General features: G+C 57.2%; 1 protein-coding gene across 1 annotated transcript in view; it reads right to left on the reverse strand.

The window, feature by feature from the left end:
* The window catches only part of MROH1 (maestro heat like repeat family member 1), a 55,623-nt gene that overhangs the window by 21,174 nt on the left and 19,017 nt on the right, over window positions 1-15,432 (reverse strand). Inside the window, 17 exon segments of the mRNA XM_052787920.1 lie at window positions 151-303; window positions 1,717-1,829; window positions 2,359-2,494; window positions 2,674-2,778; window positions 3,320-3,415; window positions 4,667-4,802; window positions 5,331-5,410; window positions 5,918-6,040; window positions 7,496-7,522; window positions 7,714-7,860; window positions 8,923-9,045; window positions 11,511-11,630; window positions 12,575-12,682; window positions 13,416-13,468; window positions 13,794-13,935; window positions 14,544-14,584; window positions 14,714-14,858. Of these exon segments, the coding sequence (XP_052643880.1) occupies window positions 151-303; window positions 1,717-1,829; window positions 2,359-2,494; window positions 2,674-2,778; window positions 3,320-3,415; window positions 4,667-4,802; window positions 5,331-5,410; window positions 5,918-6,040; window positions 7,496-7,522; window positions 7,714-7,860; window positions 8,923-9,045; window positions 11,511-11,630; window positions 12,575-12,682; window positions 13,416-13,468; window positions 13,794-13,935; window positions 14,544-14,584; window positions 14,714-14,858 (1,848 nt within the window).

A 15,432-nucleotide genomic window follows, 5' to 3' on the forward strand; every position in this document is an offset into this window, starting at 1 on the left:
TTATCAGGCGACGCACGCGGAAAGAACGGGAGGCAGCGCAACCCGGCTGGAGCTGCCTCTTCAGGGCTGGACCACGGAGGCTGGAGCTGCCTCCCCAGGGCTGCGTTTGGACCACGGAGGCAGTGCCGAGGCCAAGCAGCGGCAGCTTACCTTCTCCTGCAAGACACCTCCGCGCTCCTTGAGGAGGGAGTTGATCATGACGGTGGCTGCTCGGGAACAGTTCTTATCGGGGTCCGCCAGCCCCTCGAACATGGCGAGCAGGAGGCTCATCAGCTGGTCCGGAGGGACGCGCTTCCCAATCACCTAGGCAGAGGGCAAGCGGAGTTAAGCAACGGGTTTTTGTCACTCTCTGAAGCGAGCGGTCCCTTCGATGACACCGGACAAAGGGCCCCCGGCGCAGCTTCCCCGACTGCAGGCAGCAGGACAGCCGTTCCTCGGCTCGGTGCCCTGCAGGAGCATCAGCCAGGAGCCCAAATCGGTGGTAACGGGGGGGAGCGAGGGCCAGACTACAGCCCCGAAGGAGGCAAGAGGCCACCTGCCCCATGCCGTTGGCCAGCGTGGCCAGATAACCTGGGGCTCTCTTGGGATGGGTTGGGACAGCACAACCGAGCCCTTAACTCCACTCTGGCCACCACCCGACCACTGGGAGGATGCTCCCCCAGGTCTCATCACGCTCTCCAGACCTGACGGTGGAATAAGCTGCTCAGTAGAGAAGTTAGTAGGTGGAATGTTCACTGGAGTGACAACATTTGAGGAATGGCAGCTTTTCCAGGACAAAAAGGTACTACCAGCTTCTCTACAGCTACAAGTCCTTCTGGAGCAATGCTTGCAGAGCTCTCAGCATAGAACATGGCCATCAAGGAGGAGTTCACCCATGCAGCTCTCTCTCGAGTCACCCTCACCCCATCCCTCACCACCAGACCCCAGATGCTGTTCACCTCATTCAAATCACAGTGGTTTGGGAGCCACACCTGGACCCTTTTGGGTATAAAGTTGCACTGAACCACTTTACCAACACTGCTGCCATACTGGGAGGTAGCCAGGAGCCCAGTAGCTGCAGCTCCTGAGCCAAGCACCCCATGCTCCACAGGAGAGCACAGCCAGTGATGGGGCCTCGAGGGCTTCCTTCAGCCAGCAGCTTCCATTGAGGAGCACGACGTACCAAAGTGTCCTCCGTGGAGCATGCTGGGGCCTCAGGCAGGTCCCACAGGGCTGAGCTAGACCGCCTCCACCTTAGTTTTTAGATGACATGGACAGGAACTATTTGCATCATCTACAGCAAAGTAAGTTTTCGACCCCAGCGCTGGGAGCATTGATGGCTGAAGAGTTCAGGCTGCCCGTCAAGACCCCTGAATGGATGCACTAAGCTACAGCACAGCCAGGCACGAGTCCCTGCCGACATCCACTGTGCCCCCACAGAGTGTCTGCACAGATGTCCTCGTTGGGGGCCTCACGCCCAAAGAGGGGAGCAGCAGCTTCCCAACGGGGGTGAGATGCTCTGAGCATCCCCTGGCCAGGCCAGAAGAACTCTCCAGCTGGAGGAGAGGAGAAGACCGCAGCGGTTTGTTTCCTGGTGCAAGACTGGGGCTCCCCAGCAGCTTCCAGACCGCGTGGCTGGTCAGAACAGATGAGGCATCAAGTCCTCTGCAGCTCCCACTGCACAGCTCCACCACCCTGCAAAGACCAGGGCCGTGCTGGATTTGCCCTCCACCTTACCATGGCAATGTTGTTGCAGGTATGGAAGAGAATGGTGAAGTCGGGCTCCTCCAGGCCTTTCTTCAGAGCTTTCAGCCCCTCCACCATCTCATCTCTGTGATCCCGGGCGAAACCTGGATTCAGAGGGAGCATTTAGCGAACAGCATTCCTCGTGTTTTACACCCACGTGCTGCGGAGAGCTGGGTTTCACTCGCGAGCTGGCCCAGCTTTCAGGAAGGAGCCAAGAAACCAAAGCTGCTGCCAAGGGCCAGAAGCGCTTGCCCTGCAAGGACCCCCACTGCTCCGGAGAGCAGGACCCAGAAAGTCCTCTCCTGGTGCTGCAGGGGCTTCGCTTTTCTCAGTGCCTCCGCTCAGGCCATCTGAAGTGGAGGACTGACCTCTCCCGGAGAGAGGGAGAACGCCAGGCTGAAAGGCAGGCTCAGAAACCTGCTCACCTGCACTCAAGCATTGGAGAGAGCCTTTGAAACTCTTCCACGACGTTCCCCACCAGCCCCGCTTCTGCAGCAAACCGCCCTTGCGGCTTACTCCTTCGGGATCACGTACGTGGAGGGATGGGACGCGCACCCCTCTGCCCAGCTGCGGAGAAGAAGGCTCCTGCTGCCGGCACCCACCAAAACCACCCTCCGCCGCCCGCACGCCCACCTTCGTAGCACAGCTGGATGTAGAGCAGGCAGTAGACGCAGTCGACGGCGTGCTGGCGAACGCTGGCCAAGGAGTCCGAGCAGCGCGGGGAGAAGAGCGCGATCAGGACGCCGAGGTTGTAGAAGGGGATGACGGTCTGCAGGGATGACGAACACAGGCGACGCTAGCGAGGAGAGCACGGGGCCACGAGTACAGCGTTTCCCTACCGCCGCGAAGACCCCCTTCGCACCCCCCCACAGGGAGGGACGTACACACGAGCCCCAGCAAGGCTGACAGCAGCAGCAAGAAAGACGTTCGAGCTCTGCGTTTACTTACGCTGACGTTCAGCTTGCTCAGGTAGAAGTCCAGCAAGGCAGCGCTGACCTCCACTGCTCGCTGCCGCTCGTGTTCTTTGTTCGACTTGATCCAGGGGCCCAAATGCTACAGGGGAAGAGCAGCAGAAAGGAGAGCAGAAGCTCGGCTGCTTTGCCGCGAGCAGCCAAGGCATCCTTCAGCCCAGCGACCCGTGGTGCACGCGTGGGCTGCGGGAACCGCATCCCTGACCCCACCAGCTTACCCTGGCTCATCTGCAGGACAACACTGGGTCTCTGCCTCCTGGTGAGGCTGTGTGTACATGTGTGTGTCCCCCACTGCCAGAGACCTCCTCATCAGCCACGTGCTGACCACCCTTCTCGGGCACCAGCAGGCATGCCCGAAGGGGCAATTGCATGCGTCCTCCCCTAGAGACCCTGCCCCAACCAGGCAGCCTGAGCACCACACCAGAGCAGCCGTGCTGCGCGTCCAGCATCTGCAGGAGGGGAACTAGGGTCACGCTGGACCTCACGTCACAAGGAGAAGTGAGGACCAGTCTCACTAAGTCTTGCTCTGGGTCCAAAGCTGTCTCTGCCTCGTGACCTCTGGTCGGCAGGCAGGCACCTCTGTTTCCCTGCTTCTTCCTCCACCAAAGCCAGTCTGCACCTACCGCAAACATGTCCTGCAGCCCATGGGGGGTCAAGTTCCTCTGCAGGAGTCTCTTCAGCAGGTCTTTAAGGGCACTGATGGTGTCACCATACAGCATCTAAGGAGGAAAGATTGATCACAGACTATGCAAGCACTGCGTCTCATCCCAGAGAGCCAGCCCAGGCAGGCAAGGAGGAAGAGATCTCTCTCTGCACCTATTCTCAGTTTGTAGGACTCTCCCAGGCGTTGGGTGCCAAGATACAATCACCTCCAGCTTAGTAGGAAAATGCAGCAGCAGAGACTGAAACCCAGTTTGCAAAATCCACCTTCACTGGAAGTGCTGGACACATGGCGGGAGTCAGCACAGCGGTGGCCGTGATCTGTGCCGAGTGCCAGCAGCTAGCCAGAGCCGAGAACACTAGCACAGATGCTTCAGTGGAGGCTTTGCAGAAGGGAATTTGGTCCTTCTCCCATCTGGGGATAAATTCCAGCGAGCCCGGTCTGAACAAGCCCTTTGAAGATGCTTACAGTTTCCTTCCAGGACTTAATTGGGGATAAACTCCAAAAAATAAAAACTACAAAGCTTCGGAGGATGGAAGGGAAGGAGAAAAAGATTATTAACTTAAACTTTTAGGCCAGATGCCTGCAAACACTAGCTGGGGACAGTCAGAGCCCCAGGCTCCTGCTCTGCAGCTCACCTTGAAGGAGCCGCAGCAGCGGCAGGCGATACGGTGGAGCACAGGGCTGCTCTGCAGCCACCCAGCAGCTGCAACAACTTCATTAGCAGCATGTTATTTTCATTCATTAAGCACTCAACCACAACTGAGAAGCAGCTGCAGCCTTTCAAAAGCTAGTTATGTAAAGGCCCCTTCTACCCTGCAGGGTTTCCAGGATCATTTGATTTTTTCCCTCGAGGGAGTTCATGCTCTTATTAGCGGCATTTGGACTTGCTGATAAGCTCATATTTTCTCACTTGCTATCAGTGCACAGAAGGGCCAGGCCTTTTCAAGAGATAAGTGAGCAGAGGAAACAGTGCAGCTTGCTTCCCCCAAGGTGCCCAGCTGAATTGAAAACAGGCCTTTCCCACGGCTGATCTGCTGCCAGGGAGATGCTGGGGCCACAGGACCCGATGGCTCACGGGACTGTGAAAAGGCATCTGTGCGCTGCCCCGAAACCAACGTCCCGGAGCAGCCGTGACCGCAGCTCCCACGCCGCAGAACAAAGCCGTATCACCCTGCCGGGTCGCGAGCGACCCGATGTTAGCTCCGCGTCGGCTTTGTGCTGCCAGCGCTAGCTCGAGGCAGGCAGGCATCCGAGCAGCGCAGGCAACTCCCTGCCTGCCTCGGCCTGCTGGTGCTGGGTACCGCACCTCCTTGTGTAAGGCATTGCCTCCGTTCTCATCTCTCTCCTTCGCCAGTTCCAGCGGTGGAAGGGCAAGCACGCTAGCGAGGCAGGTATCAATCAGCTCTGTCCTGTCGGGGTCGCTGAGGTGGGGCTCCAGGATGCTGATCCCAGGTTAAGGAAGCAACACAGATGCATGGAGCGCTACGGGAGTGCCTTTCACCTGGGTAAGCAGGGAACAAGGATTTTCATATGCATTCCTGCTGACTTGACTCTACACTAAGTGGCAGCGGCTTTAATCGGAAGCAGGCAGAGCGTTCCCAGTATCTGTGTCAGGAGCTGTGACGCGCTGAGTATTTTTAACTGGAGCTCAGAAGTCATCGTTGTGTAATTGAGAGTGCCGTGCCCTTGGCTCTGGTTTGTACAAAGAACGCTCACTGCAGAGTCCAACGAGAACTGAGCCCAAGAGCGCTGGGGGAAGCTAGCTGGCAGCCGTGCCAACCAGACCGTCCAGTTCCACTGTGTCTAGCACAGCTCTATTAACGTGCCCACCGAGGGAGAGCACCTTGGCTCTGCCGTCAGACCCGCAGGGCAAACCGGGGAGCGGGGTCAGGCTCTGCGGGCACAGCAGCTCCAGTGAGCGCTGCCCTGCAAGTGGCATTCCCGCAGGGATGGGCGCGGAGGAAGGATACACCAGGTAAGTGCAGGTGATCATTGCCCGCTGGCGAACCGGCGTCCGCATCGTCTCCAGCGGTTCTGCTTTTATGAACTCCTGGAAAGCAGAACAAGGCGATGGTTACGGTCACATCCACCTGCATCCCACTACAGGCATAGGAAGCTGCCTGGAAGCCCAGCCTCCCCAAGACAGCAAGCCAGGAGCCACGCCACATTAGCCCAACACCCCAAATGCTGCACAACAGCCCCACGCCTTGGGCAAAGGAGATGCAGCACCGTCGCTCACTGCAAGTCTGCTTTTGCTTGCAGCAAGCCATCCTCCCACCGCTCAGCTCCCTGCTGGGACCTTCCCCCTCTCGAAGGGCAGGCAGAGCCCACGCTGCAGGTCCGTGGAGGCCAGCAGTACCCTGCCACAGCAGAGCCCGGCAGACACGTGGGGACGGGGACTCAGCAGGGCAAACACATACCTGCCCTTCCCACAAGGTACCCAGGCCACAGCTCCAGCTACGCCTGCGCTTAACCCTCAGCAACGTGGGTTGGGAACCTCCCCCGGCATCCTCTAGACCAGCCCCAAGCCAGGCCACCCTCCAGGGCTTGCTCTTACCACCATCTGGGCCACAAGCTCAGCTTTGCGGGAGAAGATGAAGTCACCGCACTTGACGCCTTTGTAGATGGCTTGGCTGATCATGCAGATGCTCCGGATGAGGCACAGCTTCAGGGTCAGGTCCTGAGAGCAGAACCCAGGGTGAGAAGTGAAGACCAGGCTTACCACACAACCGTAACTCGTCATCCCACCCAGCACTGGTGTCCCTCCAAGAAAACCGGTGCTCAGGCTGAGCACAACAGCTTGGTCTGTGCTGTTAGTAGCGTGTGGGCTCAGCTCTCTGCTCTTTATCCACTTTACAGGCTCTCTGGTGACCGGGGAGCAGAAGGACACCCTGTCCCCAGTGTCACAGGCTAGCTGGGCACCAGCAGCTCCCTGGTCTCCCTCCTCCCCACCGAGGCAGCACCCTGAGCACACAGATGCTCAAGGCAACTCCAGAAGTTGCCAGGAGCTCTTCTTCCTACACCGCTTGGGGTCTAGGACAGCCGACACCGGGTTGAGAGGAAGCACCCCAATTAAAAGCGCTCCCCTCGTCCCAGCCCTCAGGCGATGCCCTCAGAAGGGCAAGGAGCCAGGGGAGGGTTTGAGCGAGAAGGTCCCCGGCTCAGGGGCCAGAGATGCTCTGCAGAAGCTGTTAGTGCCAGCAGGAGCCCAGAAGGAAAATGCATTAGTGGAGTCTGGAGAAGGAGTCCTTGGCCTGACAGTTCAACTTGACAAATGCCATTTTTCTTGTTCAGCCTTTAAAAGGAGAAATATAAAAATACAACCCCTCGTTGCCCCCAGGATAGTAATCTGGGTTTTAATACCTGCCCATTGAATGATTGTTCCAGGGAGAAGCAGGAAAATTAGTTTAGTGGATTTTGGCCGAGCGGTGGCTTGCAGCTCGGTCTCTGGAGTCCCCAAGTTTCCCCAGCGAAGCACGTGTGGGGACAGCCGGAGGGGCTGCCTGACCGCCCTCTCCGCAGGCAGGGGAGGCGAGCACCGCGCCGTACCAGAGCCCTGAGCCCCGGAGCGGCTCTGGGGCGGGGGGGAACCCCAACCCTCACCTCCCAGGGCAGGCACGGCTCGTTTTGCCACGATTGCAAACCTAAACTGGCTCGCTGCCTCCTGGGGACAGCTCTGCGAGCTCCAGCCACGCAGAGCTCGCAGGAAAGGCACGGCCTCAGCAGAACGGGTGGAAGGCGACGGGCTCAGGTCTGCCCACGGGCAGCGAGCTCAACCACAGGCACCCATGGGAGGCCAACACAGCCTTTGGTCAGCTCAGGATTTCACCACAGCGGTGCCCACTCGAGCCACGCTTTCACCTACGGCTCCTGTCCTGCCAGAAAGGCGTTTTTTTCCCTTCCCCTCTGCTGTGAGTTTTGGCACTTTCAGGCAACGGTTCCAGCACAGAGGACCGGGCTGGGGAGCTCAGGGTGAGGAGCAGCAGCTCCCGCAGCTCTCCCGGTCACCACGGGCAGAGGAGCACTGCTGTGAGCACAGCACGGGGCTGCTCTCGAGGGGAACCCTGAGCAAGAGGCAGACAGAGACAGCAGGAAAGAGCAGAGAGTAGTTCAGATTTAATGCCTCACACTGTACCTTGGTTTCTACCTTTATTCCCAGAACCTGAACAAGTGAAAAAACAAAACACATTAGCAATGCACGAGTGAGCACACTCCACAGTGAATGACCTTCTCCCAGGGGCTGCCCACGGGTCCCAGCGAGATACTTCGGGCAGAGCATCCAGAACAGCCTGGCAGCTCCAGCTCACCGACGTGTGCTCTCCCTCCCCAGGAAGATCCTTCCCAACAGCTTACCTTAGTGTTAAAGTACTGGAAGATGTTCTTCAGGATGTCTGCTTCAATCCTGGACAGCACCAGCTCCTTGGGTGCATACATAGCTACGTATCCATAGCACAGGATCAGAGTGCTCTTTACTTTCTCCACTTCGTTGTCACTACGGTCCTGTTACAACAGATGAGAAAGTTAACGGGGGGGACTGGTGGGGAAGCCAAGGCTGGCTCTTCCCAGGTCTCACGAGGACGTGGTCTGCCTGACCAGCTGAAGGTACCCCCTAGAAGACAAGGGACACTCCGAGCAGGTTTCGGACCTTTGCTTCCCGTCCTTTTGGTGGTGGCAGAGACCTCCAGAGCCCTGATGGAGCATCAGGCGTCCGAGCACGAGCTGCACTAACAGCACATCTCTGTCCAAGGCACGAGCCCCAGTTTGCCATCGAGTGTTACCTGTTAGAGCCCTGCGGGGAAGCACGTGAGCCCCAGCCTGGCCAAGTTAACCTCGTTAACTACCATGCTAGAAATCAGCATTCACTGCCCATTAACCAGCACTGCTGAAAGGCTTCACCTGCACCGTCCCAGGGAGCAGTTCATGGCTGACCCTCCTTGTACCAAAGCCTGAGGAGCAGGGCAGGGATGAGGGATTCCTCACCCTGCTCCCGAGCTCTGGACACCCTTCTATCACGGGCCAGGGTCTCTTGCGTGCCCACACAAAAGTAGCCCTGTCCCTCAAACACCCAGTCTTAGAGTCTGGGAGTTAAAACAGCCACCTGGGTCAGAAGGTCTGAGGAAAGGCTCTTGCTGCAAGCGCTCGGGGTGCGAAACACCCCCGTCTCCTGGGGCGTGCGCACGGCTGCAGGAGCCGCTCGGGGATTTCCGTCAAGCACCAACGTGGGTGACAGCCAAACCACACTCCATGTCAGGCTGGGGTCCCCTGACGGACGCAGAAGCCAAGTTACAGCTTACTCCAGCCCACCCAGCAAGCAAGCGGCTTCACCGGGACACGAGTCTGCAGGAGCGGACGGCTGAGAGCTGGGAGCTAATGCCAAGCAGCCTCTGATGCCAAGAGCAGCTCTCCGGAGAGGCAAAGGGTATCCCAGCCCCAAGCCAAACACACCGAGGCAGGAAATTAACTCCTTTCCCGAGGACCGCTCCAGCACACGCCGTATCTGAAGAAGCCTGCGTGAGCCTTTTGCTGCACGCTGTGTCGCAGCAGGGGCCCTTTGGCTCTTACCTTGAAGATACTGAACAGTCCCACAGATTTCTTGAAGACATCAGACCTAACAAAATCTTCCAGCTTGGCCAGGGTTTCCTCCAGGTGATTTATTGCACATATCCCAAAGCAGGAAGCAAGTCCCTGGAGGAAGCAGCGAAAACACATTAGCAGAAAGCTATTAATTCACCAGCCCCAGCTGACACTTAAAGAGAGCCTGTTTATTGGTTTAATTCCCAGCACCTGAGCTGTGCCCAGCTGGGAGCAGTCCTGGCAGCCAGTGCTCCCCTCTCCCAGGGCAGGGACTTGCCTCCAGGGGACACAGGGCACAATAACGCTGTTCTTGTCTGGGTGACAGGCTGGGACACGGCTCGAGAGGAGCCACAGAGGCAGGACAGACACGGCACGCTCTCCAGCGGGCAGATGTCAGCCGCTCTGCGGGAGACGGGAGCCCGGTCGAGTGCTTTGGCTGGAAGCGAGAGCAAAGCAGGCTTAGCAGGTCCTGCCTTTCTGCTATGCCTCCAGGAGGTCTAGCGAGCTGGGCTGAAACTCCATAAACAGTTTATTCAAGAGCAGCCCTTGACGGAGTTGCATAAGCTGGAGCAAAGCCAGGCACCATTAGCTTGTGTTTGCACTGCACTTAAAGGCAGCTGCAAGCGGGGGGAGCGCTCAGCGGTGGGGAGATCGAGCCGGGCAGAGCAACACGGTGCAGCGATGCTGGCCGAGCGCAGGATCCCACTCGGCTGAGTTTAAAGAGAAGCTGGAACATGAGTCTGGCCAGGATGGGCAGGAAAAACTCAACCCTTGCTCAAGTGCGCTAAGTCGTGGCAGTCCAGGGAAGTTCCCGCTGACTGGAAAAAGGGAAACGTAACCCCCGTTTTTAAAAAGGGAAAAAAGGAAGACCCAGAGAACTACAGGCCAGTCAGTTTCACCTCTGTGCCTGGCAAGATCATGGAGCAGATCCTCCTGGAAACTATGCTAAGGCACATGGAAAATAAGGAGATGATTGGCACAGCCAACATGGTTTCACTAAGGGCAAATCATGCCTGACAAATTTGGTGGCCTTTTACGACTGCGTTACAGCATTGGTGGATAAGGGAAGAGCAATGGACGTCATCTACCTGGACTTGTGCAAACCATTTGACACTGCCCTGCACAACATCCTTGTCTCTAAACTGGAGAGACATGGATTTGATGGATGGACCACTCGGTGGTTAGGGAATTGGCTGGATGGTCACACTCAAAGAGTTGTGGTCAACAGCTTGATGTCCGAGTGGAGAGCAGTGACGAGTGGCGTTCCTCAGGGGCCGGTATTGGGACCGACGCTGTTTAACATCTTTGTCACTGATGTGGACACCGGGATCAAGCGCACCCTCAGCAAGTTTGCCGACGACACCGAGCTGTGTGGGGCGGTCGACACGCTGGAGGGAAGGGATGCCATCCAGAGGGACCTCGGCAGCCTTGAGAGGAGGGACAGTGCGAACCTCATGGAGTTCAACAAGGCCAAGTGCAAGGTCCCGCACATGGGTTGGGGTGATCCCAAGCACAAATACAGGCTGGGTGATGAGTGGATTGAGAGCAGCCCTGAGGAAGAGGACTTGGGGGTGGTGGTTGATGAGAAGCTCAACATGACCTGGCAATGTGCGTTTCCAGCCCAGAAAGCCAACCATATCCTGGGCTGCATCCAAAGCAGCGTGGCCAGCAGGTCGAGGGAGGGGATTCTCCCCCCTACTCCGCTCTGGTGAGACCCCCCTGGAGCACTGCATCCAGCTCTGGGGTCCCCAACACAAGAATGACATGGACCTGTTGGAGCAGGTCCAGAGGAGGGACACGAAGATGATCCAAGGGCTGGAGCACCTCTCCTATGGAGACAGGCTGAGAGAATTGGGGTTGTTCAGCCTGAAGAAAAGGCTGTGGGGAGACCTTCTTGCAGCCTTTCTATACTTAAAGAGGGCTTATAAGAAACACAAAGACTTTTTACCAAGGCCTGTAGTGACAGGACAAGGGGCAACAGTTTTAAACTGAAAGAGGACAGGGTTAGACTGGACATAAGGAAGAAGTTTTTACGATGAGGGTGGTGAGGCACTGGAACAGGTTGCCCAAAGAGGTGGTCAATGCCCCACCACTGGGAAGTGTTCAAGGCCAGGTTGGATGGGGCTTTGAGCAACCTGGTCTAGTGGAAGGTGTCCCTGCCCATGGCAGGGGGGTTGGAACTAGATGATCTTTATGGTCCCTTCCAACCCAAAACCATTCTATGAGTCAATTCTATGATTTCCCAGAGGAAGCAGCTCTGCCAGCACACTCAGGGCTGGCAAACAGCACTCTGTCCCAGTCTGGGGCCACACACCACCTGAGACAGTGTCCCAAGGCATCCCCTGCATCTCACCCAGCTTCAGAGCCCTTTTGCCGTTACGTTGCTGCAGGTGGGCTCTCTTCACTTTTCTGGGCGCATTCACCCAGATGCTGCAACCTACCCTACAAGCCATTCTCCAGGAGATACAAGCCCAGGCCAGGCATGGTGGGAGTGGAAAAAAGAGGTCAGCATGCTAGGACTGCTCTCCTGGTCTGTCAGGATGACCCTTGGGATGTTTGGTACAAGTCCTCCTCACCTCCCTTTCTGCCTCCTCGTGGTATCGGGCTGTTTCAAGGAGCTCCTGGAGCTGCTTTTGCACAAGGTCTTTGCTGGTGCATGCCCCAAGCGTCGTCCCGATGCATTTATACAGGAAGTTCTGGAAGAGCAAGAGGAACGTTACCACCCCACGAAACCCTGCCAAGCCCTCGCAGGCAGACTGAGCTTGGTCACACACAGATTACTACTCGCAGCACCCTGAAGGCGCGTGCCCTAAAGCTAAAGGTGTAGGACAGAGTCCGGCTGTAAGCAGCTGGGACACTCGGAGCACCAGGGTGCACCGGGACAGAAATCCCATCGCAGAGCAGCGCTCAGTCCAAGGAAGAGCCAACTGCGCTCATCAGAGCCAGGACCAGGTATAACAAAGCCCTTGTTCCCGCCCAGAGAGAAACAAAGTCACCGCGACAGAGGGACAAAGATTTTCCAGTGATGCCTCTACAGCCCCCGGTGACCAGCCAAGCCAGGCTCAGCTCCGACTGCTCCTACATCCCTGCAGAAACACCACAGCCTTCAGCAGCCACCTGCCCGCAGGAGACCTCTTCCATCCTGACCCACCACAGCGAGACCTCCCCTGCCCTCTGCCCTCGCCAGCCTGGAGGTTACCGCTCGCAGCACACCCCTGCACCGGTGCGGTCGAAAACGGGGTCATTTGGTTCCTTCCCTTCTGCACCAGAGCGCGCTCTGCCTGGTTCAGCTCGCTTCTTGCTCAGCTTAATTACAGGCCCGTTCGCAGCAGATGTAACACAAGCTGCAGAGACTGCGAATCGGGTCTGACCAGCACAGGCAGAGCGACACAGCCTGGCCGGGACCTCTCGAGTCAGCGATTTGGCTGTGGGCTGACCAGTATTTCATTTTCAAGCCTGCCTAGCCACCTCGCTAACCTCCTGCTATTTTTTCTTCCTTCCTAACACCCCTTTCCCAGCGCCAAGCTGTTGGCAGAAGGATGCTTTCAGAAGGCATCGAGGGCTGGACTGGCTCTGCCCCTGCTAACACGCCGCGGCAGGACGGGCACTGCCAGCCCGTCGATCCCCCCGCCCCGATCACCTTCTCCAGCGGGAAGCCGTTGTAGCTGTTCAGCTGCCTGCTCATCTCCGTGACAAAATGGCAAATCCATGTGTTGTCAGAAACGGCCGCCAGTGTCTCCTGGAGGAACTGCGGGAGGAAGAGCCGTCAGCCGCAGGCGTCCTAACAAACCCACTCCTAGCTAAGCGAGGAGCCCCAGCCAGGAGGGGTGAGAGCAATGCAATAAATAAAGCATGTGGGGGCTTGTGTCAGACCTACCCAGACCCTCGTCTGCACCAAGCGAGCACGCACCCCCTGGATCACCACGGCCCTTCGGAAGGCAGGCTGCCCACCCCAGGGAAGATCCTGCCAGCACAGGGCCATTGCCCACCCGTTGCCCACCCCCCTCCAGAAATGTGCCTTTTTCCTCAAGGGTCAGGTCTCTTCCAAGATAAACTGCACCCAAGTAATGCAGCCATCATCAGAGGAACAGGATGAGTCCTGCCCAATTTTAATTGCTTCTCCATGCCCTATTTTAAGGCTCTCCAATTAAGTGGGGAGACACTCCTGGGACTGCTGTTCCCTGACCCACCAGCAAGCCTGAAAGCTCAGTTTTAACTTTTCCTGCAGGAACTGCAAGTCACCCTCTACGCTGACCTGCATCTCCGCTTCCGAAGCGGCACGACCCGGCAGCGTGACAACGAGTGACCATCTCTGCCACCATGGTCAGGGTGGGCGAGGGTGAATATCTGCCTCTGCAGACCCAGCCCATGCTGCTGTCCTGCACGCGAAGCCCTGGCAGGCCCAGCCGAGGGGAGCTCTGGAGTTGGTTGCCACTTGCCCTCCCACCGCCCCATTGCCTCCCCGGCACAGGGACCCTTACCAGCAGCAGCTTCTCTTCCCACTCCTTCTGGGACAGGGACTTCTCCGTGTTCTCTAGGAGAAAGCACATTTTTACACTCATTTCTCATCCTCACTGTATGTCACGCAGCAGGGGCAGACCATTCTTCAAATGTTGTGTGTCCTGTACTTGACACAAAGGCGCTCCTGGTAGGAATTAGTGGCACCAGGGTGATTAAAGTCCTTATTAAAATAGGAAATGGCACTTCTTCAGAGAGCTTCAATGTACCGAGGGTCATCAGGCTCGTGGGCAGTACCCCACCCTATTCTTGGACACCCCCACGTGTCCAGGCACACGCAATCCAGTTTGGAGAAAGTGACTCCAGCAGAGAGTTTCTCCCGAGCAGAAGCCCCTTCCTACCTTCTATGTGCTCCACTAAGAGAGGGACCTTCTTGCTCCACAGCTGGTCCAGCGTGGGGTGGACGCTGTAATGCAATACGTTGAGCAGACGCAGGGCAGCCGTCCCCCGGCAGTCTCCTATGTACGGCTGCGACGATACAACCTGAAAGGTTGGGGATGGAAGAAAGGGTGTTAGGGCAGAGAAAGTAATCTCCAGGTTGCGAGTCAGAAAACATGAGACAAAACACAGGAATTGCAATACTGGGAAGCGACTGATCACTACACCTCAATGAAACTACAGCTTCCTCCTTTTGCTCTAGCTGTTGATAGAGAAATGTTGTCAGGAGAGAATGTCTCTCCATACCCTGGATTCATCCCTGGGCTAAGGGGAGCAAACCCCAGCCTCCCCAGGGCTGAGGAACAGATCCTCAAAGCCGTGTGAGAACAGCTGGAGATCTGCACTGCAGCACACCCCACTTACGCGGCTCTGGGTGTCTAAGAGGGAGTCTGAGCTTTCACAACCCACACGGAGACGTTCCTGTGTGCCAGGGGGATGGGGCTGCACCCCACCCAAGAGGTGCACGACGGTTCTGGATACGGGCACCTCTGCCTGGAGCAGCAGGGCAAAACGGGGCATTCACCCTGCCTGTTTGCTGGGGCAGGCTCGGTGCAGGCTCCTCTTAGTCCACCTGGGACAGGGGAGGGAAGGGTGCTTTCTTCGGATGTGCCGGTAACCAGAGAAAGGAAGAGCTCTGCCTCCAGGCCACTCACCAGCAGTCTCGTCGTTAGAGCATAGGGTGAAGGAAGATTTGCTACAAACAGAAGGAAAAAAAAGCATAAGACAGCACCTCCCACCAAGCGCCCACGAAGCAAGCCAGCGACTTGCAAACGAGTCCCAAGCTTGTGCACCCCAGCGTCTGCCGGGGGAGGCCGGTACTGACCATTCAGGTCGTAACGGATAAGGGATGCGTTTTCTCCCTCCTCTTGCTTCTTCATGGCCAAATACATGAGGCTTTTGCAGAGCGGGGTCAGGGCATTGGTGAACTGTATCGGGGTCACAAATTCCAGGAGATACGGCCACAAAACCTGCCGGGAGAAAGGGAGCATAGCACTCGTCCTGCCTGCTGGTGCAGGGCAGCTGGCAAGAGCCCAACTGCGGGATGGAGACCCTGCACCAGAGGACGGGACCGAGAGGGAGAGGAGGGGGAGGATGCCAGGTCAAAGGCCTTTTGCTGATGGGGAAAATCCCTGAGTCCCTGAGCAAGAGCACTGGCTAAGGGAAGGGAGACGTCTCCGCTGCCTGTATTCTACTCCAGCAGCACTGAAGCTCCAGCCCGAGGGTGTTCCCTTACATAGAATCACAGAATGGTCTGGGTTGGAAGGGACCTTCAAAGACCATCTAGTCCAACCCCCCTGCAATGAGCAGGGACATCTTCAACTGGATCAGGTTGCTCAGAGCCCCGTCCAACTTGGCCTTGAATGTTTCTAGGGATGGGTCATCGACCACCTCTCTGGACAACCTGTTCAGTGTTTCACCACCCTCAGCGTAAAAAAATTCTTCCTTAGATCTAGTCTGAATCTGCCCTTTCAGTTTAAAACCCTTACCCCTTGTCCTATTGCTGCAGGCCTTGGTAAAATGTCTGTCCCCATCTTTCTTATA

The sequence above is a fragment of the Harpia harpyja genome, chromosome 5 (assembly GCF_026419915.1).
Source record: "Harpia harpyja isolate bHarHar1 chromosome 5, bHarHar1 primary haplotype, whole genome shotgun sequence".
In the NCBI taxonomy this organism is placed as follows: Eukaryota; Metazoa; Chordata; class Aves; order Accipitriformes; family Accipitridae; genus Harpia; species Harpia harpyja.